We start from the raw sequence: 23,662 nt of genomic DNA, 5'->3' as shown, positions 1-23,662 counted from the left end.
TCTTCTATTTCAATGATAGGCTTCAAATTCAAAACTGCTTTCAACCTACCAATTTAGACATGTAATAATTGCTGGTGAAAACATCAGTTCTGTAGCGTAGCCACTCTCTTACATGAGTGCTTACTTCACATTTGCTGTCGTCATCATGGAAATACTGCCTATTGTTCAGAGGTTAGAGGGCACATCCATTCATTCATTTAACAAGTATTTTTGAGTAGTTGTTTTTCAACATCTACTCTGCACTAGCACCGTGGTGGGTAGCATTACTTTCTTGCTGTCTCTTTTTAATGCTATTTTAAATCTTCCAAAAGACATGTTACTTTAAATCACATCATCAAGTCAAGAAACTTTTACTTTTCAAGTGCTGAGCATTCTTGTGTGTACTGAGGATTCAGTGAGATGACCTAGCAAAGGACAGGGATCAGAGCTGGCAGTTACTAATTGCTCAGGAAATGTGAGCTATTAATAGGAGGAATAACAGTAGTATTAATGTAATAGCAGTAGTAGTATTTACTTGGGCTCAGGGGTTTCCTTATTTACCTGAATCAACTAAGGTGCATAGAAGGAATAGCCGTTTTGTTTTTCTTTCATCTTCTGGTTAACAATATCAAACAAAAATGTTTTAAGATTTGGTTGTTTAAAATATTTTTGAGACATATGAATCCACTTAAAAGATTAAAATGAAATATACATTAACATTTTTTCTATGTGCTGAGTTCCTGTAGGCTTTCATGGGGGGAGGGGTCTCATAGCCATTTATTGTGATGGAATGCTACTGCAGGTGCAAACATTTCAGAAAATTTATACTAAGAATAGAACAAAATCTAAATATTTATTTAGGTAGATGCCTAATCTAATCTTATATCTTTTTCGTAAAAGTGTAGTGTTAACAAAATTCTAGTGAATTCAAAGTGCCTGACTTGTGGGTTCTTATCGTCTCATTATAACTAATTTTGTTTATTAATTATACAGAAAATAAATTGACCAGATCTGAACATTGTCAATTGATAAAACAAATTAAAAATAGCTTCTACTGAATTAAATATCTGAGGGCTGTATTCCTAAGGATTTTACTCACAATTGCCACAGGGTCATTGCTGCGGGTTGCAGCCAGACTGAACTTTTTCACGTGAGTGTTGGTCTCCAGAGACTTTGCAAATTCCTTCAGGGTTGGAATTGGAATGTTCTATGAGAAAGACACAGATTGTTGATGAATCCTTCTATAGCACCTTCACCCTAAGCTCAGGACCCACAGCTTTTACATACAGCAGGTCCCCGACCTACGCATGAGTTTCGTTCTGAGAGCACATTCCCAGGTCCCAAGTGTACGTAACTCCAACAAAGTTAGCCTAGGTACCCAACTAACACAATCAGCTAGATAATACTATACTGTAACAGGTGTATACTGCTTTTCACACAAATAATGCATATATAAAAACAAACACAAAAACCAAACATTTTTAATCTTACGGTACAGAACCTTGAAAAGTACAATAGTAGAGTACAACAGCTGGCATACAGGAGCTGGCATGTATGTTTGCATCTTTGAAAGTTCACAATTTGAAGCTTCGTATTTTGGTGACTTGGATGTACCTTAGATTTTATCCTCTAAAAGACATTGATCGTCCATCTCTAGCAACCAACCTATCCAGAGCCAATAGCACCACTTAGTGTCCAATAAGGGAATCTAACACAGTGTGACACTCCGGCATCACTTCTGTTCACCCTCCAAATTATGCACATACCACCCTTCCCTCTTTTTCTCTTTCATCCTCTATATTCTAGCCAGACTAGAATTAAATTAGCTCTAATTCCTACTCATCTTTCAAGACCCAGCAGAAACATCACCTCCTTTGTTTATTGGTTCTCTTAGGCAGAATCAACTTCCCTTACCTGCAGTTCCACAGAATTTGGGGGCTTACCACATCATGTTATAATATCTGCTTAGTGTTTTTCTCCTAATTTTAAGTTCTTCAGACTCGAGACTGAATGAATCTTACTCCCCCTGCCATAGCACTTAGCACAGTACTGAGCACCGGAGAGGCAGGCAATACCAGGCACAGCTAGAGGCTAACATGAGTGCATGGAGCACTACAGGCCAGCTCTGTGACCGGGACACCTGAATCTTTTAAAGTCCCACTAAGGATTAAATGAGATAATGAATTTCAAGTATTTAGCAAAGTATATGGCACATAGCTAGTTCAGTTCAGTTCAGTCGCTCAGTCGTGTCCGACTCTTTGCGACCCCATGAATCGCAGCATGCCAGGCCTCCCTGTCCATCACCATCTCCCGGAGTTCACTCAGACTCACGTCCATCGAGTCTGTGATGCCATCCAGCCATCTTATCCTGGGTCGTCCCCTTCTCCTTCTGCTCCCAATCCCTCCCAGCATCAGAGTCTTTTACAATGAGTCAACTCTTCGCATGAGGTGTCCGAAGTACTGGAGCTTCAGCTTTAGCATCATTCCTTCCAAAGAAATCTCAGGGTTCATCTCCTTCAGAATGGACTGGTTGGATCTCCTTGCAGTCCAAGGGACTCTCAAGAGTCTTCTCTAACACCACAGTTCAAAAGCATCAATTCTTCGGTATTCAGCCTTCTTCACAGTCCAACTCTCACATCCATACATGACCACTGGAAAAACCATAGCCTTGACTAGACGGACCTTAGTTGGCAAAGTAATGTCTCTGTTTTTGAATATACTATCTAGGTTGGTCATAACTTTTCTTCCAAGGAGTAAGCGTCTTTTAATTTCATGGCTGCAGTCACCATCTGCAGTGATTTTGGAGCCCAAAAAAATAAAGTCTGACACTGTTTCTACTGTTTCCCCATTTATTTCCCATGAAGTGATGGGACCGGATGCCATGATCTTCATTTTCTGAATGTTGAGCTTTAAGCCAACTTTTTCACTCTTCTCTTTCACTTTCATCAAGAGGCTTTTTAGCTCCTCTTCACTTTCTGCCATAAGGGTGGTGTCATCTGCATATCTGAGGTTATTGATATTTCTCCTGGCAATCTTGATTCCAGCTTGTGTTTCTTCCAGTCCAGCATTTCTCATGATGTACTCTGCATATAAGTTAAATAAGCAGGGTGACAATATACAGCCTTGATGTACTCCTTTTCCTATTTGGAACCAGTCTGTTGTTCCATGTCCAGTTAGTAGTCAATAAAAATCAGTTGCTATTATTAAATGCTAGAAATTGGCCTAATAAGAAGGAACACAAAAGGTGTCAGCTAGTGTTTCTCTTTCTCTCATTCTTTCTCTCTCACACAACACAATTTCTCCTCCCTTTGAGAGTGCTAAGACATTGTCAAAGCAGAAGTAACTTCAGAGAATAGGTCATAAAAGACATTGTGGCTTTCAGTTTACTCTCTCTTTTTCTCTTGGTTCATTTGCTCTGGGGGAAGGAAGTTGTCATGACGTGAAGATATGTTGGCAGCCCTATTAAGAGGTCCATGTGCTGAGGAAACTGAGGCCTCCTGCCAACAGTCACATGAGTGTGCCATCTTGCAAATGGAGCCCCAAGCCCTGGTCAAGCCTTGAGATGACTGCAGCTCTGGCTGACAGCTTTACTACAGCCTCATCTGAGACCCTGAGCCACAGCTACCTGGCCAAGTCACTCTCAAGATTCCTGACACTCAGAAATTATGTAAAATAATAAACTGTTTATTGTTTTAAGCCTCTAAGTTTTGGGGTAATTTGTTACTCAGTAGTAGAAAACTAATAACACTTGTTTAACACAAGTACTGTAATTCTTTTCAAAGAATTCTAGAAATAATTCTTTTTTTAAAACCTACTTCTTTAATTTACTTAAAACATTTATTTATTATAATTTTTTAACTTTTTATTTTATATATAAGAGAAGAGCCAATTAACAATGTTGTGATAGCTTCAGGTGGACAGCAAAGGGACTTGGCAATATATACACATGTATGCATTCTCCCCTAAACTCCCTTCCCATCCAGGATGCCACATAGCATTGAGCAAATAAATCCACTCTTTCTGAATAGGATATTTTGCCTCAAAATCAGCAACTATAAAGGATTTAGAACATGTGTAAAGGCAGGCAGTCATCTCCTGTAAGTTTTCTGACTGAACAATAAATCAAGTGACTGACAACAATCATAATGAAATACCTTAATATTGTTGAGGTTGACTTCTTGCAAGCTGGGATCATTGGCTTTCATCTGCTGTAGACTTACTTCCACATTTGTGGGGTTGGGTGGTTCCTCAAATACTGGCTTGACCTTTTCACCTTTGACCACATCTAAGACACAAGTTTTAATTTAAAAAATAAAATTTAAGGTCTCTCCCATAAAAATCAGAGACAACTTCCCCCCAAATGACCTTCTTTTCATATGTGGTGATTCTAATAATATTCTAATATCAGTGACAGCACGCTTATTCTCAACTCAGCAAGCAGAGGAATGGTGTGGCTCTGAGTTACAGCCTCCCAGGTTGGTGTTTTCAGCTGCAATGAGAAGTCTCAGTGGTTGATGCTCCATGGAGCCAAAAGTGCAGGAGGCTCTACAGCAAACTCAAACTCCTAAAAGAATATCCACAGGTAGTTATAGCTGCTCCATATGGACCTTTTTCAAAATATAATAACCAAACCAAAGAATCTAAGATGCACAAAAATGAGTTCCTTTATTTCCCAAACCGTAATTCTCCCCTGGCCCATCCTCTAATTTCCATCTTGGAGCTTTAATTTTGAGGATGGTATAGGAAGAGAAAGGAACAGAAAAGAAGTAAAAGAATTCTCAAAAGCAGTTAACAGAAAATGTTTGCAATGTATGTAACACACAAAGGGTTCATATCTCAATATACACAGAGCTTCTACAAGGCAGTAAGATAACCCAGTGGAAAATGAACAGCTAATGATCAGAGGAATCTCTATCAGTCAACCAAAAAAATATAAAAAGTAATTAAATTCTGAGAAATTTAAAAATGAGATACTGTTTGATTTGCCAAAAAATGTAAAAAGATAATATTCAGAGTCAGCAACAATGTGGAGGAAAAAGCATCTTCATATATTGTTAGTGGGAAGGAGAGATATTCCATGTACAGAAATATTCAGTGTTGTCAAGATGTCAGTTCTTCCAAATGCAATGCAATCCCAAAGAAAATCTCAGAAATTTATTTTTCAGATATTAAAAAATGATTATAAAGTTTATATAAAGAGGAAAAATAAACAGAATAGCCAAAAAAATCTTGAAAAAGAAAAACAAATCCAGCAATTCAACTTAAAGAAGACTTAAAGCTATAGGAAGGAAGATAGTGATATTGGTGAAAATATACAAATAGATCAGTGGAACATAATAGAGAGGCCACAAATAGACCCACATAAATACAATCAATTGATCTTTGACAAGGCAGCAAAGGTAATATAGCGGAGAAAAAAGTAGTCTTTTCAACAAATGGTGCTGGAACAACTGGACATCTACATGAAAGAAAAAATAAGTGACTCTAGATACAGATGTTATGGGCTTCCCAGGTGGTGCAAGTGGTAAAGAACCCACCTGGCAATGCAGATGTAAGAGCTGGTTCAATCCACGGGTTGGGAAGATCCCCTGGAGGAGGGCATGGCAACCAGCTCCAGTATTCTTTCTGGAAAATTCCATGGACAGAGAAGCCTGGCAGGCTACCTACCGTTCATAGGGTTGCAAAGAGTTGGACACGACTGAAGTGACTTAGTACGCACACACAGACCTTACATTCTTCCCCAAAATTAACTCAAAACAGATCATAGACCTAAATTTAAATGCAAAACTATAGAACTCCTAGGAGATAACATAGGATAAAATCTAGATGACCTTGGGTTTGAAGATGAAGTTTTAGATACAGCCCTAAAGGCATAATCCTTAAAAGGAAGAATTGATAAACTGACATGCATTCAAATTAAACATTTACACTCTGCAGAAAATACTCTCAAGTGCCGGGGTCCAGCCCCGGTGGATCTAGGGAATTCGAAGCGGGGACGGAGTCAGCGAGGAAAAACTTATTTGTTTAGAAATATAAAGAGAGATTAGGAAAGAATAGCATAGTAAGAAAATTAGTGGAGAAAAGAGGCTGAATAACTTGGTTTACGTGGAGAACCAATAAAGTTCCAAGACAAGGAACTTGCACCATCTACGTAGGCCACCAGCGCCCGCTTGAATAGCGGAGGGTGCCCCGCCTTGGGCTCCCTCTCTCGTGGGTCTTAGAAGCCAGGGCAAATAAGTATACATGGTGAGCCTCCACGCTCCAGACGGGAATTCAGCCAGAAAAGGGAGAAAAGAACAACATGGGGGAGTCAAGCATCGGTGCCAGACCCACAACTTTATTTTCAAAAGCAGCTTATATACCCCTGCTGCTGCTGCTGCTGCGTCGCTTCAGTCGTGTCTGACTCTGTGCGACCCCATAGACGGCAGCCCTCCAGGCTCCCCCGTCCCTGGGATTCTCCAGGCAAGAACACTGGAGTGGGTTGCCATTTCCTTCTCCAATGCATGAGAGTGAAAAGTGAAAGTGAAGTTGCTCAGTCGTGTCCGACTCCTAGCGACCCCATGGACTGCAGCCTACCAGACTCCTCCATCCGTGGGATTTTCCCCAAGTTGTACATAAAGAAATAATGGAATATGCAGAGTTACGCAGGGGCAGCAGTCCTGACCCTTATTGAGACCAGGCTTTCTTTTTGCATACCTTCCTGTATACAAAAGGTCCCAGGTAGTTTTACATCATCTTATGGCCAGGGGGCCTGTTAACATTTTTATGGCTCTTTTCCTAGATAAATGTCTATCAACCAGAAGACTCTTTTTCCCTTGAAGTGTTTTTTCTTTAATCTGCATCACCCTCAAAGTACTAAATAAAGTTACATTCCTGTAGAACAAAGCTGCAGTGGGTTATAACAAAGAAAGTACTTAACTCAAAGATCTAATGTTGCTAATACCAGGTCTACTACCTGTTTTTTCTACATTCCAACTATATCTACAAATAAAAGATATGAAAATTTGGCAGCAAATATTGGCTCAACAAATGAAACCCTTAATCAGTCCTATTCTAATGATTTTGACTCCTCGGAAGAACCTACATTCCTAGGATGTTTTAAGCTTCCTGTGCCTCTTGCAGTTGGGAGTCCGCAAACAATCACATGCGCAGCTGTAAGAGTCCTGTAGGCAGGCTAGAAAGCCATCAGAGGGGTTTTTGGATTGAAACACTCTTATGCCCAGGAGACTTACTATTTAAAAGGTCTAAATTAAATTTTTCCAGAAAAAGGTGGTGGGGGGACAGCCCCCTGTTAATGTCAGAAGAGTAGGTGGAAAGCATAACACAGTAAAGCAGGCAGACTCTGGTTTTTGGGGGTAGATTCTTGGGAACAGGGGGTCTCCTGAGGCTCGAACCTGCCTTTGCGTATGCCGAGCCTCCTTCCTCATGACCTTTGCCATGGGCAGAGTTCCTCACGCTGGCTCCTGGCAATCAAGAGCAATGGGGAGATAAAGCACAGACTGGGAGAAAATATTTGCAAAAGACACATCTGATAGACTAGTGGTTACCAGTGGGGAGCAGGAGGAGGGGAGGGACACTATATGGGTATAGTGAAAAAGGGTTGTTATGGGATTATTTGAAATCGTGTGTGTGAGTACATCAAGGCTGTATATTGTATCCCTGTTTATTTAACTTATATGCAGAATACATCATGTGGAATGCCAGGCTGGATGAAGCACAAGCTGGAATCAAGAATGCCAGCAGAAACATCAATAACCTCAGATACGCAGATGATACCACCCTTATGGCAGAAAGCAAAGAGGAACTAAGGAGCCTCTTGATGAAAGTGAAAGAGGAGAGTGGAAAAGCTGGCTTAAAACTCAACATTCAAAAAACTAAGATCATGGCATCTGGTCCCATCACTTCATGGCAAATAGATGGGGAAACAATGGAAACAGTGACAGACTTTATTTTTTGGGGCTCCAAAATCACTGCAGATGGTGATTGCAGCCATGAAATTAAAAGATGCTTGCTCTTCAGAAGAAAAGCTGTGACCAACCTAGATAGCATATTAAAAAGCAGAGACATTATTTTGCCAACAAAGGTCTATCTAGTTTAAGCTATGGTTTTTCAGGTAGTCATGTATGGATGTGAGAGTTGGACTATAAAGAAAGCTGAGTGCCGAAGAATTGATGCTTTTGAACTGTGGTGTTGGAGAAGACTCTTGAGAGTCCCTTGGGCTGCAAGGAGATCAAACCAGTCAATCCTAAAGGAAACCAATCCTGAATATTCACTGGAAGGACTGATGCTGAAGCTGAAGTTCCAATACTTTGACCACCTGATGCAAAGAAGTTACTCATTGCGAAAGACCCTAATGCTGGGAAAGATTGAAGACAGGACCAGAAGGGGATGACAGAGGATGAGATGGTTGGATGGCATCACCGACTCAATGGACATGAGTTTGAGCAACCTCTAGTAGTTGGTGATGGACAGGAAAGCCTGGCATACTGCAGTCCATGGGCTTGCAAAGAGCTGGACATGACTGAGTGACTGAACTGAACTGTGTGAAAATTTTGCCATTTGTAAAACATTATATAATTTTAAAAATCTTTGATTCATTAAAAAAATCAGAAAAAGACGCATATGATAAAGTACTTATCCAATACACAAAGAATTCTTAAAACTCAATGATAAGGAAACAACATGATTTTAAAAATAAGCCAAAAAAGTTAAGAGATATCTCACCAAAGAAGATATACAAATGAAATATAAGCATATGAAAAGATGCTCCACATCATATGTTATTCAGTTCAGTTCAGTCGCTCAGTCGTGTCCGACTCTTTGAGACCCCATGAATTGCAGCATGCCAGGCCTCTCTGTCCATCACCAACTCCCGGAGTTCATCCAAACTCACATCCATTGAGTCGATGACGCCATCCAGCCATCTCATCCTCTGTCATTTCCTTCTCCTTCTGCCCCCAATCCCTCCCAGCATCAGAGTCTTTTCCAATGAGTCAACTCTTCACATGAGGTGGCCAAAGTACTGGAGTTTCAGCTTTAGCATCATTCCTTCCAAAGAAATCCCAGGGCTGATCTCCTTCAGAATGGACTGGTTGGATCTCCTTGCAGTCCAAGGGTCTCTCAAGAGTCTTCTCCAACACCACAGTTCAAAAGCATCAATTCTTCGGTGCTCAGCTTTCTTCACAGTCCAACTCTCACATCCATACATGACTACTGGAAAAACTATAGCCTTGACTAGACAGATCTTTGTTGGCAAAGTAATATCTCTGCTTTTTAACATGCTATCTAGGTTGGTCATAACTTTCCTTCCAAGGAATAAGCATCTTTTAATTTCATGGCTGTAATCACCATCTGCAGTGATTTTGGAGCCCCCCAAAATAAAGTCTGACACTGTTTCCATTGTTTCCCCATCTATTTCCCATGAAGTGATGGGACCAGATGACATGATCTTAGTTTAGGGAAATGCAAATTAAAATAGTGACACACCACTACACATCTATTAGAATCACCAAATTCTGGAACACTGACAAAACCAAATGCTAGTGAGGATGTGGAGCAACAGAAATTCTCATTCATTGCTCATGGAATTCAAAACCAAACACCTTACCATAAGATTCAGCAATCATGCTCCTTTATGTTTATCCAAAAGAGTTGAAAATTTATGTCCAAAATTTGAACACGGATATTTGTAGCAGCTTTATTCTTAATTTCCAAAATTTGGAAGCAACTAAGATGTTCTTTAGTAGGTGATCTGATAAACTGTGGTATATCCAAATAATGGAACATTATTCAGTGTTAAAAAGAAATGATCTATCCCTGCCACATGATTTAGCAATTCCACTCCTGGGCATATGCATAAAATAAGCAAAAACACTAATTTGAAAAGACACGTGCACCCCCATGTTCACAGAAGTATTATTTACAATTGCCAAGATATGGAAGCAGCCTAAACATATATCAACAGATGAAAGGATAATATATACACATATGTACAAACAAATATGGGCTACTACGCAACCATGATAAAGAAAGAAATGTTACCATTTTACAACAACATGGGTTAACTTGGAAGGTAGTATGCTAAGTGAAATAAGTCAGACAGAGAAAGCCAACTACTTTAAGATGTCACTTATATGTGAATCTTAAAAAAACAAATTAGTGAATACAACAAAAAGGAAGTAAACTCACAGATACAGAGAACAAACTGGTGGTTACCAGTGGGGAGAGGAAAGGGGGGAGGAGCAAGACAGAGAATTAAGAATTCTCTTAATAGAGAATTAAGAAGTACCAATTTTTATGAATAAAATAAACTATGGGGATATGCTATATAACATAGGGAATATAGCCAACTCCATAGTAATATATAATACTATTAATGGAGTATAACCTTTAAAAACTGAATCACATGCTGTATACCTATAATTTATATAATATTGTACATCAACTGTTACTCCCAATAAAGAAAAGAAAGGCTCTATCAAAATCTTGAAAAGACACAGAGGAATCTTAAATGCATATTACTAAGTGAAAGAGACCAGTCTGAATAGGCTACATACTATATGGTTTCAATTATATGACATTCTGGAAAAGGCATAATGATGGAGACAGTTAAAAGATCAGCAGTTGCTAGAGGTTAGTGGGGAAGGAGAGATGAACAGGCAGAGCACAGAGAAGTTTCAGGACAGTGAAACCACTCTGCCTGATACTGTAGGGGTGGAAACTGTCATTGTACATTTGTGCAAACCCACAGAATGTATAAACCTAGCAGTGAGCCCTGTTGTAAACTTTGGGCTCAAAGTGATAATGATGTGTCAGTGTAGGGTCATTAACTGTAATAAATGCACCACTCTGTGTAGGATATGGCTAAGTGGAAAGGCTGTGCCTATGGAACGGCATATCTCTGTACCTTCCTCTCAATTTTGCAGTGAACACAAAACTGTTCTAAAAAAATAATATTTTTAAAAGTTAATGATATGTGTGTATGTGTATGTATAAAAGCCCAGTAGGCTATGCACCAGACTTTTTTTTCATAACAAACATGTCAGAATGTTACATTTTGGTATTGAGATTAAAAGGATGAATATTTTTCATTTGTATGCATAAGAAACCAGAAGGAAAATAAAAGGAATATTGCTCACTGTCTGGGTAAATTACCCAGTAAAAATGGTGGCTGACAGACACATCGGTGAAACTAGAAAGCACTGCCAAAGTCACCATCAGAGAGAATAAAATATAATTTTATTAAGAAAAGTTGTGATCTTCTGTGAGTTTTCATAACAGCTGGATCACACTGTACTGAAATTATTTGATTATTGATCTGTCCCTCCCACAGATAGATAAGTTCCTTTGGGCAGGCATCATCTTTTTCACCTTTGTCCGTAAGCCTAGAACATTCCTGACACAGTAAATATTTAGTAAATGACTGATGAATGAGTAAGTGAGAGAGGCTAATGAAGGGTACATTTCTCCAGAAAACGGTGACAAAGAAGAGAGTGGTCTGGAATGTTCTGTGGGAAATCCACACCAGTGTGTCTTTCATGCTCTCTGGGGGAAGTAGATACCCAAATTCGAATGACAAACATCCATTATTGAGACAAAGAGGCACTCGAATAGAGAAGAAAATTTATCTAAGATACTACAGAAAATCAACCCTGAATATTCTTTGGAAGGACTGATGCTGAAGCTGAAGCTCCAATACTTTGACCACCTGATACGAAGAGCTGACTCATTGGAAAAGACCCTGATGCAGGGAAAGATTGAGGGCAAGAAGAAAAGAGGGCAATGGAGGATAAAATGATTGGATGGCATTACCAACTCAATGGACATGAGATTGAGCAAGCTCTGGAAGACAGGGAAGCCTGGCATGCTGCAGTCCATGGAGTTGCAAAGAGTCAGACACGACTTGGCAACTGAACAACAGCAACAATCACAAACATCCATAATTAAGACAAAAAGACGTTTCTCGAATAGAGAAGGAAAACTTAGCTAAGATACTATAGCTAATTAAAGCATCGTTATGACATAAAACTCTCCTTTCTGTGCTGACTAAGCAAACCTTTTTATCTATCATTTCCTCCTTTGACTGAATCAGGAGAGAATTTGCCTGCAATGCAGGAGATCCTGGTTCGATTCCTGGGTTGGGAAGATCCCCTGCAGAAGGGATAGGCTACCCACTCCCGTGTTCTTGGGCTTCCCTTGTGGCTCAGCTGGTAAAGGATCCACCTGCAATGCAGGAGACCTGGGTTCAATCCCTGAGTTGGGAAGATCCCCTGGAGAAGGGAAAGGCTAGTATTCTGGCCTAGAGAATTCCATAGACTGTATAGTCCATGGGGTTGCAAAGAGTCGGACACAACTGAGTGACTTCACTTTCATCAGGAGTGTGTTCTGGGCAACACAAACTGATCGGTACTAGTCACACTGCCAGACAGAGCTCCCAGTGCTGGCCACTCTATTCTGATCTGATTGCTCACAGCCCAGTGATCCTTGGTGAATTGACAAAATCCACCTTGAAAGCCTAAAAGAATTCCAGACTCCCCAGGGGCCCAGTCAACAAGCTTCTCTCCTATTAGCAACACCCGGAGGCTCCCAGGTTTCATAAAACCACAGATTTCACGTCAGCTTACTTCTCACAGGCCCTTTGCCACCTTTCGTGTTGGTCGTTTCTTCATCAAACTTGGGGTTGTTGAGCAAATTGTGTACTCCAAGAACAGCTGAAAAGCAAAAATAATCTGTGAATAAAACTTAAGTTTGAGAAAGCTTGCTAAGATGTCCACATTGTTAATTTTCCCTTTGCAGAACAATTCTTCACACCATAAAGATAAGTCTCTTGACCTCACTTGCCTTGCAAAGTGTGTGACACATGTATAGTATTAAATAAGCTTTTTTAAAAAAATCCCTCCTCCTAAGATCACTAGCATTCTTAGCGTCTTTCTACATCTATATATGTGGAATCGTGTAGCATCTGAGGGACAATGGTCTAGTTGTCTCAAAACTGAAAATCTGCTTAGATCTCCTAGTTAAGTAGATTCATCCCTTATGTTTCCTCATCTGTAAAATTTGAACGTGGGACTGAGTCTAATATTTTAAGCTCTAACATTATGTAGACTATAGTATGTAGTTTTTCTGGAGACAAAGGGCTGAAAGATCATGGTCCTATTTCAGTGTAAGCGTCCCCATTGCTTTCATCTCTCAGTACCGAAAAGAGTGGTTCTTTTCCCTTTTAGAGCATCCCAGGGTGGGAAATAAGAGATATCAGCAATAAAAGGTCCGGTAAGCAGGCTATTTTGAGTCTCCTGTACTACACAGAACTTGCACCAGAGGGCAGTACAGTATGCAGGAGACTGCTGCTGCTAAGTCACTTCAGTCATGTCCGACTCTGTGCAACCCCATAGACGGCAGCCCTCCAGGCTCCCCCGTCCCTGAGATTCTCCAGGCAAGAATGCTGGAGTGGGTTGCCATTTTCTTCTCCAATGCATGAAAGTGAAAAGTGAAAATGAAGTCGCTCAGTCGTGTCTGACTCTTAACGACCCCATGGACTGCAGCCTACCAGGCTCCTCCGTCCCTGGGATTTCCCAGGCAAGAGTACTGGAGTGGGGTGCCATTGCCTTCTCCAATGCAGGAGACAGCACTGGCCATAACTGAACACGGAGCAGGCACTAACTGCCACTGCCCACCCAGCATTCCCTTCCTTAAGGAAACTCCAGGTGAGAAATTCCAGGAGGCCTCCTAGGGAAGGATCCCAGAATAATTTGCCAGTGGTGGCAGGGGCCTACCTCTGAGCTCCTCAACTGCTGTAAACTATACTCTAGAAGGACAGCCCGTATCGCCAACAAAAGGTAAATGTTCAGAGCCAGTGAGTGTATGGGTTTAGAGCAGCAGTCAGGAGCAGTCAGCCTGAGTTTAAATCCTAACTCTGCTATGTACTATCAGTATGGCTTGAGAAGTCATTAAATACCGCTGAGCCTGTTTCCCCATCTGTAAAACAAGGATAATCATTGCACTTTACCTATTACAAGGGTTAAATGACTTCCTATGTGTTATGCACTGTTCTAAGTGCTTTACAAATTCTTGTTAAATAAATAAGAATTTGTCACTGTGTTTTTGGCATTGTCTAGGAAGAATAAACACAGGACACTGAGACCATCCAACAAGCATATCTTGCTTTGGCCCCATATTCACTAAGCAACTTGTGATTATAATTTCACTCCCCTTGTCAAGTTTTAATTTTAGAATAAGGCAGAGTTGGTTCTCCTGGGAGGAAGGAGATTATTATTACTCATGTCTTCCAATGGAATAACAATGTGAAAATTCTTGCCAAAGCTGTGGACTGTTTTTCAAAGCACTTCTATCCTGTGGGGATCTAATGACCCTAATAATGCAAATTTCCATCGAATTAGTACACAAATATGCGGGTATATGCATGGAATCTTTTTCAAAGGAAGTACAAGAAAAGGGAGGAAGCTTATATAATTCATTACATATTATTTTGTACTATTTGGGTTTTTTCTTAGAAAAAAACTTTTTACTTCATATTGGAGTATAGCCAATTAACCGGAGAAGGCAATGGCAACCCACTCTAGTACTCTTGCCTGGAAAACCCCATGGATGGAGGAGGCTGGTAGGCTGCAGTCCAGGGAGTCTCAAAGAGTCAGACATGACTGAGCGACTTCACTTTCACTTTTCACTTTCATGCATTGGAGAAGGAAATGGCAACCCATTCCAACATTCTTGCCTGGAGAATCCCAGGGATGGGGGAGCCTGGTGGGCTGCTGCCTATGGGGTCGCTCAGAGTCGGACATGACTAAACTGACTTAGCAGCAGCAGCAGTGGCAGCATACCCAATTAACAATGTTGTGACGGTTTCAGGTGCACAGCAGAGTGACTTAGCCACACATATACATGTATCCATTCTCCCCACAAACTCCTCTCCCATTCAGACTGCCACATAACACTGAGTAGAATTCCCTGTGCTATACAGTAGGTCGTTGTTGATTATCCATCTTAAATATAGCAATGTGTACATTTGATCCCAAATTCCCTAACTATCCCTTCCCTGGGTTTTTTCTATCTGTTTGTATAACCAATTCACAATTCACATATAATAATAATTATTATTATACTGTTGCTATTGTTAAGAAAACTAGAAAAAAAATGAGCAGACTGGGCTGAATATGGATCTACTTTACTGGGGAAATGTAACAGTAAAACGGGTTCTGCTCCATGGTTAGGCTAATATAACTCTAAGTGGGAATGAAAAACAGCGACTGTGGGAAAGAACAAGAAATTTTGTGATGGAAATGGAAATTTTGTGATTATAAAATGCCAAATGTGGAGCTTTTTTGAAGGCATAAGGGCTGTTATTTTATTGTTTAAGTTCTCAACACTCCTTCATATTTCTTCTCTTTGATTTCTCACAGTAACTCTTGGATTTTGTAGGATAGGCATTACTGTGGGTGCTTTACAACTGAAATATGATTTTACATTTTATAGCTGAGATACGGTGAAATGTTTGCTCAGAGAGCTTAGGTGACCTGCATCCAGCATCTCAGCTGCCTAATGGCTGAAGTCAACTTGATATCATAATAACAATCAACAGTGACACAGGGGCTCAGAGGCTGCTTCCAGGGGGTCAGTGGATGTCTGGAGGTCACAGTGCTAGACAGAAAAGCTTCCCAGAGCTGAGGACTAACCTGCAAGGTCATAGAGTTCAGTGTCGGAGGCGCTGGCCAAAGCTTCTTCCAGTTCTGGGTCCAGGGTCACCTTTTCTTCTTTATGAGTTTCTATGGGCTTTTCTTTGGGGATGAAGACTCTCCCTTTAAATCAGAAGAAAAACAAAAACATTGTGTGCTGCTGCCTTGTTATAGGGGAAGTGAACTAACCAGAGAATGCACAGCTCTGGTCATTAAGAGCTGAAGCATTAAACCAATGCAGGTCTAACCAGGAGTAGTGGATTAGTGACATTGGCATCCTTTCAGAAATTAAGGAATCCTGGCTAGACATGCTCCTGGGTCACTGGTGGTCTTCCTGGGGCCCTGTGCACACCTCACTCTGATCCTTCCACTCTTTCTGGAAAACTTGCTCTCTGCTCCTTTAACCCAATCATGTGGCTTCTCCTAAGCTCCCCTGAGCAGCTGTCCACCCCGTCTGGACCCCTATTTATTACTCTGACTGCTCCTGGACGCCTAACCCCCTAAGAACCATCTGCAGATTAATCTGGATCAGGAGTTAATTCACCATAGCTGCTCCCCAGACCTCTGCTCCGAGAACAGAAGACGACAGCTTTCCTCTTGTTATTCTCTTACTACCCTATTACTGCAAGTTAATTGCCCTTTTATTGAAGAGTTGACATTACAATTTATTTTTTCCTTCACAATTAGTCTAACAATAACCATGCTGCCATAGAAACAGCTCCATGTTTCTACTGCAAACCTTGGTTATTTGCCCAATTTGTCACTGCCCAACCTTACTTTCTTAATAAAATGACATCATCAGTGGTTCACGAGGCATTGGATGCACATGGTTCAGAGCAGCCGTGACGCTGCATAGGGAAGGCAGCAGCCAAGGGGCCGGTACTCCTGCTTCCGTGGCCCTAGCACAGAAGCTCAGAGATGGCATTCATTCTAATCCAAGTGGTCCAGTGCCTGCACCATGCCAGTTTCTGTGCCAGGATGCAAGAGAGAAACAGTCCCACTGTGGATCTCAGATTCATGTGACAAACACACAAAACTGGAAATAAGTAAACAAAAGGATGAATGTTGTCACAGTGCTATGGGAGCAATAAATGGATGTCATGATAGAAGGAGCGTGGTTTAGACAGAGAGGTCAGGGAAAGCTGGAGGCCCTGACATTTAAGCTGGGACCCTCAGGAGGTAAAAAATGGGGAGGCAGGTCAGAGAGAAGACAACCTCGGGGTGGGAAGAGAACTTCGCAGGTTTGGGGAATGGAGTGAGGACAGGGGGGCTGAGCTTAGTGAGGGGAGGGGAGACGCAGTCAGAGAGGTGGGCCAGGTGAGCTCTCCATGGCTGTGTGCACCATGGCAATGGTTCGAGACATTAAGCGGGGAATGACATGATCGGATCTGTGTTTTAAAAAGACAATGGATGCCACGAGGTTATCAGCGATTCCAGTCGTATTTTGGGGACCAAGTCACTGTTACAGCTGAGAAACCTGGATAGGGGATTGGTAGCCACTTTTCCTCCAAAGGGGAGCTCAGGGTGGGGAGCTAGGAAGGAGGATTTTCCTGTCTTAGTTCAGAGCTCACTCCCTGCTGAAGGAACATCCTCTTACTCCTCAGGCCCCTTCCAGGTCTATCAGAATGTTTCTCACCACATGCTCCCTGAGGGCAGGGCAGGGTCTGCTCTGTGGTCCCAGCACCTGGCACAGGGCTCTGAAGCCAGGAGGTGGCTGGTAGATGCTAGATGAACAGATGATTAACTGCACTGGCCTCTAGTGGAAGCATCTAACACAACAGAGGCAGACCTGGGGTACCTGCAACTGGGACAGTCCCCGGTTAAGAGGAACACGCCAGTGCTTGATGCTACTTTACACTTCCAAACTGCTTCTTTGGGGCTTAAAAAAATATTTTTTTATGAAACAAATTTGAATACCATTACACTCGATAGAGGAGATCAGCCCTGGGATTTCTTTGGAAGGAATGATGTTAAAGCTGAAACTCCAGTACTTTGGCCACCTCATGCGAAGAGTTCACTCATTGGAAAAGACTGATGCTGGGAGGGACTGGGGGCAGGAGGAGAAGGGGACGACAGAGCATGAAATGGCTGGATGGGATCACCGACTCGATGGACATAAGTTTGAGTGAACTCTGGGAGTTGGTGATGGACAGGGAGGCCTGGCGTGCTGCGATTCATGGGGTTACAAAGAGTCAGACACGACTGAGCGACTGAACTGAACTGACACTCTTAAGTATTCAGTTCATTTTGGACTTCCCAGGTGGTGCTAGTGGTAAAGAACCCACCTGCCAATGCAGGAGACTTAAGGGATGCGGGTTCCATCCCTGGGTGGGGAAGATCCCCTGGAGGAGGGCATGGCAACCCACTCCAGTATCCTTGCCTGGAGAATTCTATGGACAGAGGAGCCTGGTGGGCTACTGTCTATAGGGCTGCAAAGAGTCGGATACGACTGAAACAATTTAGCACAGCACAGCACATTCAGTTAATTAGCCTGTGGATTCCTTTTTCTGCCCCCTTACTCAAGCAGACTATTACTTTTCTTGGCTAGGTAGATATTTTTTTTTTAATAAATTATGGTTACCTGTGTGGGTTTCAGAAGCCAGATTCACACTTTTCTAATGACAATATTCTCTCTTTTGAACTGGCAGCTTCTTTTGTTGTTCTTGCTGTTCAGATCTTTAATCTTTCTGCACATTAGTCTGTATTTTTTAAAATTTTATTGAAGTATAATCAATTTACAATATTATATCAGTTTTAGGTATATAACAGAGTGATTCAATATTTTATAAATCCATTAGATTTAAAGTTATCACAAAAGAATGTTTATATTTTCCTGTGCTATATAATACGTCCTTGTTACTTACTTACTTTATACATAGTATGTGTTTCTTAACCCCATACCTCTATCTCACCCTTCCTCTCCTTTCTTCCCTTCTGGTAGTAGTCATAGTACTATGACAATGGGTGACAATGATGTCAGTGTAGGTTCAGCAGTTGTAACAAGTACACACTGTGCTGTGGGCTGTCATTAGAGGGGAGGTTGTGAATTAGGGACAGGGCAGACATGGGAACTGTCTGTACTTTCCAATGCCAACCTAAAGCTTCTCCAAAAAATAAAGTCTATTAATTAAAAAAAAAAAAAAAAGAACCATGGCAAAAGATGTAGGCTACAAATAGAGAACAGAGTAGTCATTGGTAATGACTGGTACTATGCAGCAGGTTCCCACTGGCTATCTCTTTACACACGGCAGTGCGCATATGTGAATCCCAATATCCCAATTCATCCCACCTCCCTCCCGGGCCATGCCCACATGTCCATTCTCCATGTCTGTCTCTATTCCTGCCCTGCAAATAGGTTCATTTGTACCAGTTTTCTATATGTGTATTAATATATGATACTTGTTTTTCTCTTTCTGACTTACTTCACTTCACCTAAATATCCATCAACAGATGAATAGATAAAGAAGATGTGGACTATATACAATGGAATATTCAGTTCAGTTCAGTTCAGTCGCTCAGTGGTGTCTGACTCTTTGCGACCCCATGAATCGCAGCACGCCAGGCCTCCCTGTCCATCACCAACTCCTGGAGTTCACTCAGACTCACATCCATCGAGTCCGTGATGCCATCCAGCCATCTCATCCTCGGTTGTCCCCTTTTCCTCCTGCCCCCAATCCCTCCCAGCATCAGAGTCTTTTCCAATGAGTCAACTCTTCGCATGAGGTGGCCAAAGTACTGGAGCTTCAGCTTTAGCATCATTCCTTCCAATGAAATCCCAGGGCTGATCTCCTGTAGAATGGACTGGTTGGATCTCCTTGCAGTCCAAGGGACTCTCAAGAGTCTTCTCCAACACCACAGTTCAAAAGCATCAATTCTTTGGCACTCAGCCTTCTTCACAGTCCAACTCTCACATCCATACGTGACCTTTTAATTTCATGGCTGCAGTCACCATCTGCAGTGATTTTGGAGCCCCCAAAAATAAAGTCTGACACTGTTTCCACTGTTTCCCCATCTACTTCCCATGAAGTGATGGGACCAGATGCCAGGATCTTCATTTTCTGAATTTTGAGCTTTAAGCCAACTTTTTCACTCTCCTCTTTCACTTTCATCAAGAGGCTTTTTAGCTCCTCTTCACTTTCTGCCATAAGGGTGGTGTCATCTGCATATCTGAGGTTATTGATATTTCTCCTGGCAATCTTGACTCCAGCTTGTGTTTCTTCCAGTCCAGTGTTTCTCATGATGTACTCTGCATATAAGTTAAATAAGCAGGGTAACAATATACAGCCTTGATGTACTCCTTTTCCTATTTGGAACCAGTCTGTTGTTCCATGTCCAGTTCGAACTGTTGCTTCCTGACCTGCATATAGGTTTCTCAAGAGGCAGGTTAGGTGGTCTGGTATTCCCATCTCTTTCAGAATTTTCCACAGTTTATTGTGATCCACACAGTCAGAGGCTTTGGCATAGTCAATAAAGCAGAAATAGATATTTTTCTGGAACTCTCTTCCTTTTTCCATGATGCAGCGGACATTGGCAATTTGATCTCTGGTTCCTCTGCCTTTTCTAAAACCAGCTTGAACATCAAGGAGTTCACGGTTCACATATTGCTGAAGCCTGGCTTGGAAAATTTTGAGCATTATTTTACTAGCACGTGAGATGAGTGCAATTGTGCGGAGAAGCTCTCTACAGTCAACAAAAACAAGACCAGGAGCTGACTGTGGCTCAGATCATGAACTCCTTGTTACCAAATTCAGACTCAAATTGAAGAAAGTAGGGAAAACCGCTAGACCATTCAGGTATGACCTAAATCAAATCCCTTATGATTATACAGTAGAAGTGAGAAATAGATTTAAGGGCCTAGATCTGATAGATAGACTGCCTGATGAACTATGGAAGGAGGTTCGTGACATTGTACAGGAGACAGGGATCAAGACCATCCCCATGGAAAAGAAATGCAAAAAAGCAAAATGGTTGTCTGGGGAGGCCTTACAAATAGCTGTGAAAAGAAGAGAGGCAGAAAGCAAAGGAGAAAAGGAAAGATATAAGCATCTGAATGCAGAGTCCCAAAGAATAGCAAGAAGAGATAAGAAAGCCTTCTTCAGCGATCAATGCAAAGAAATAGAGGAAAAGAACAGAATGGGAAAGACTAGAGATTTCGTCAAGAAAATTAGAGATACTAAGGGAACATTTCATGCAAAGATGGGCTCAATAAAGGACAGAAATGGTATGGACCTAACAGAAGCAGAAGATATTAAGAAGAGTTTGCAAGAATACATGGAAGAATTGTACAAAAAAGATCTTCACGACCTAGATATTCATGATGGTGTAATCACTAACCTAGAGCCAGACATCTTGGAATGTGAAGTCAAGTGGGCCTTAGAAAGCATCACTACGAACAAAGCTAGTGGAGATGATGGAATTCCAGTTGAGCTGTTTCAAATCCTGAAAGATGATGCTGTGAAAGTGCTTCACTCAATATGCCAGCAAATTTGGAAAACTCAGCAGTGGCCACAGGACTGGAAAAGGTCAGTTTTCATTCCAATTCCAAAGAAAGGCAATGCAAAAGAATGCTCAAACAATGGAATATTACTCAGCCATAAAAAGGAACACAATTGGGTCATTTGTAGAGACATGGAGGGCTCACCCTTGGTGGTGTACAGTCTGTGGGTCTGGACATGTGTACACACACATATGTCCACCAGCCACGATGCTTTTTAATCCTACTGAATCCAGTTCAGGCTTAGTTCCCACTGTCAGGCCAGTTCCCTCATCTGACCCTCCACAACAACATATTGGGGTACTTATGTTGTCAGACTGCACCTGTGGTCCTTACCTTTCTTTTCTCCAGTGAAGGGCACAAAGTCTTCCCTGTCTTTCTGCTCCAAAGCCTCCTTCTCCAGGTACATAAGGAGGTGCTCGCGGTCAAACGGGCCCGTGGCTGCTTTCTGTGTCTGGTCTTTCTGTCGAAATCCAGCTGGCAGCAGTGCACTCTGATGAGACAGAGGAATGAGCAGGAAAGGGGGTGTCTGATATGTTTTTCCTCCCTGACCCCTGCTGTGTAGGGGGAACTTGGGCAGACCACACCTGGCAGAGATGAGGGCTGGAGCTCCGGCATACCTCTGGGGCCTATTCACTCTAACATTCTGTGTTGACGGCAGGTGATCCCAAAGAGCTCAGGCAGAACTCAGGCGGCTGAAACAGCCTCAGACTGCTGCAGCTGCCTTCCAGAACATGGTGGCAAAAGGCCAGCCACCCTTCACAGCCTCTTTCCTTATAGATCCCACTTAGGTCTGTCCAGCAGTGCTCCCAGGCACGCATATGGAAGAGCCAATATGGCCACACTCTCTTATTTCTTTTTTTTTTTTAAAGCTTTTTTGTCTGTGTTGGGTCTTCATTGTCTCGTGGGCTTCTCTAGGTGTGGCACTCAGGCTTAGTTCTTCTGAGTCATGTGGGATCTTAAGTTTCCCATCCAGGGATTGAACCCATCTCCCTTGCATTGGAAGGTGGATTCTTAACCACTGGACCACCAAGGAAGTCCCCACACTCATTTCTAATCTCTCCTGGGAAACATCCAAGGTGGTAAGTGAACATTATGATAGCTATTGATACCTGCCTGATTAAACATAGAAATATTTCTTTTAAGTTTAAAAAGTAAAAAAAAGATACTTGTATTTTTTAAATAAAACAATATCCAAATTATCTGGCATTATAGAATATCACATAAATATTTTAGTGGATTTTTTATTTATAGTAAAATCACTATTTTAGATGTCTCTGCCTCTAAGTTTGACACAATACTAGCAGGGCTGAAGAAAGTGCTTGCTAAACAAACATTATAACAAGCTATTTACCTTTATAAGAGCTCAGAAAAACATGAGATGCTCCATTTAAATTTATTTGATATTACAGTTACAGTTATTCTAATCTATCCATTATTGTGAGATCACCAAGATTTTAACTTGTTTATATATGTTAAAGAAATAAGATATTAAAAATACCTGCTTTGGGGGTTAAAGATTTGGTTTAAATACCATCTCTGACATTTACCAGGTTACTAGTATGGGATCTTATGTAAATTACTTTTCCTGGTCTGTCCCCTTATTTCTGAAATAGGGATAATATAATTTAAGTCAAGGACTTCTGGGCCCAGCAGAATACATGACTCAGAAAAAACTTGGTCATGTTTGTTTCCTCTTTCTTTTTCCACAAGTCAGTCTAGTCCTTCTTGGAGTCAAGGGAAAATATTTTCTGGCATTTACATTAAACTGGTTTTTGAGAAATGAAATTGCCATATCAAATATGTGGCTACTGAGGTTCTCCATGGTTTATAAAAAAGTAAGTGACTCAGAACCAATTAGGGAAGAACACAGAATCTGCATTTGGAGCTCAGGGATTCCTATACTATTGTTTTAAGGACATGTTATATCATTTATCCCACCTTATCACGAACCACCTGCTTCAGTTCCAGGTCACTAACCTCAGGATCTAGGTCATCAAGAACATTTTCCAGCTGTTTCAGTTCCTCTTCTGAGAGTTTGCCAAGAAGCTCATCTTCATCAATGTTCTTGTATTTCTCCAGCTCTTTTTGAAAAGGGAGTGCCATGGTTTCTTATATGTCTTTCTCATGGGCCACGAACATTTAACTGTGCCAGCTTCCTAAGACTTCAGAATACTAATAAGAAGAAAGAAAGACTGTTACCTCCTTTCGATAAATAGGACTTATTAGCAGGAGACAGAGCTATGCTATCTGCCCATGGAGTCTTTCCACTGGACGAAATAGTCAACAAAATAAGTAGTATTATCTTCATTTATAGAGCAGCCTGTCTGGTTACAAAGTATTTTCATACATATTATCTCCCTTATTTAGACTTTTACAATGACATGGAAAGGAAGCCTGGAGAGATATAGATACCACATTTTACAGGTGAATATCCTGAGGCCCAAGTGAAACATGAGGCAAGGGGGCAGGGCACAACTTTTCAAAGAATGACATAGCC

General features: G+C 41.4%; 1 protein-coding gene across 2 annotated transcripts in view; it reads right to left on the bottom strand.

The window, feature by feature from the left end:
- TMOD2 (tropomodulin 2) overlaps positions 1–23,268 on the bottom strand; it is a 37,030-nt gene extending 13,762 nt beyond the window's left edge. Inside the window, exons 1-6 of one of the 2 annotated variants that reach the window (XM_068964396.1) lie at positions 23,143–23,268; positions 21,499–21,655; positions 15,669–15,791; positions 12,603–12,689; positions 4,134–4,264; positions 1,079–1,186 (exon numbers count right to left, since the gene is read on the bottom strand). In XM_068964396.1, the coding sequence (XP_068820497.1) occupies positions 1,079–1,186; positions 4,134–4,264; positions 12,603–12,689; positions 15,669–15,791; positions 21,499–21,655; positions 23,143–23,268 (732 nt within the window). The remainder of the gene's footprint in view (positions 1–1,078; positions 1,187–4,133; positions 4,265–12,602; positions 12,690–15,668; positions 15,792–21,498; positions 21,656–23,142) is intronic. The other variant, XM_068964397.1, reaches the window with a different exon arrangement.
- Between the last annotated feature and the right edge of the window lie 394 nt (positions 23,269–23,662).

Source organism: Capricornis sumatraensis, chromosome 2, assembly GCF_032405125.1.
Source record: "Capricornis sumatraensis isolate serow.1 chromosome 2, serow.2, whole genome shotgun sequence".
NCBI lineage: Eukaryota > Metazoa > Chordata > Mammalia > Artiodactyla > Bovidae > Capricornis > Capricornis sumatraensis.
Note: the sequence above shows the minus strand (reverse complement) of the source record. Positions and strands in the feature narration are given on the sequence as shown.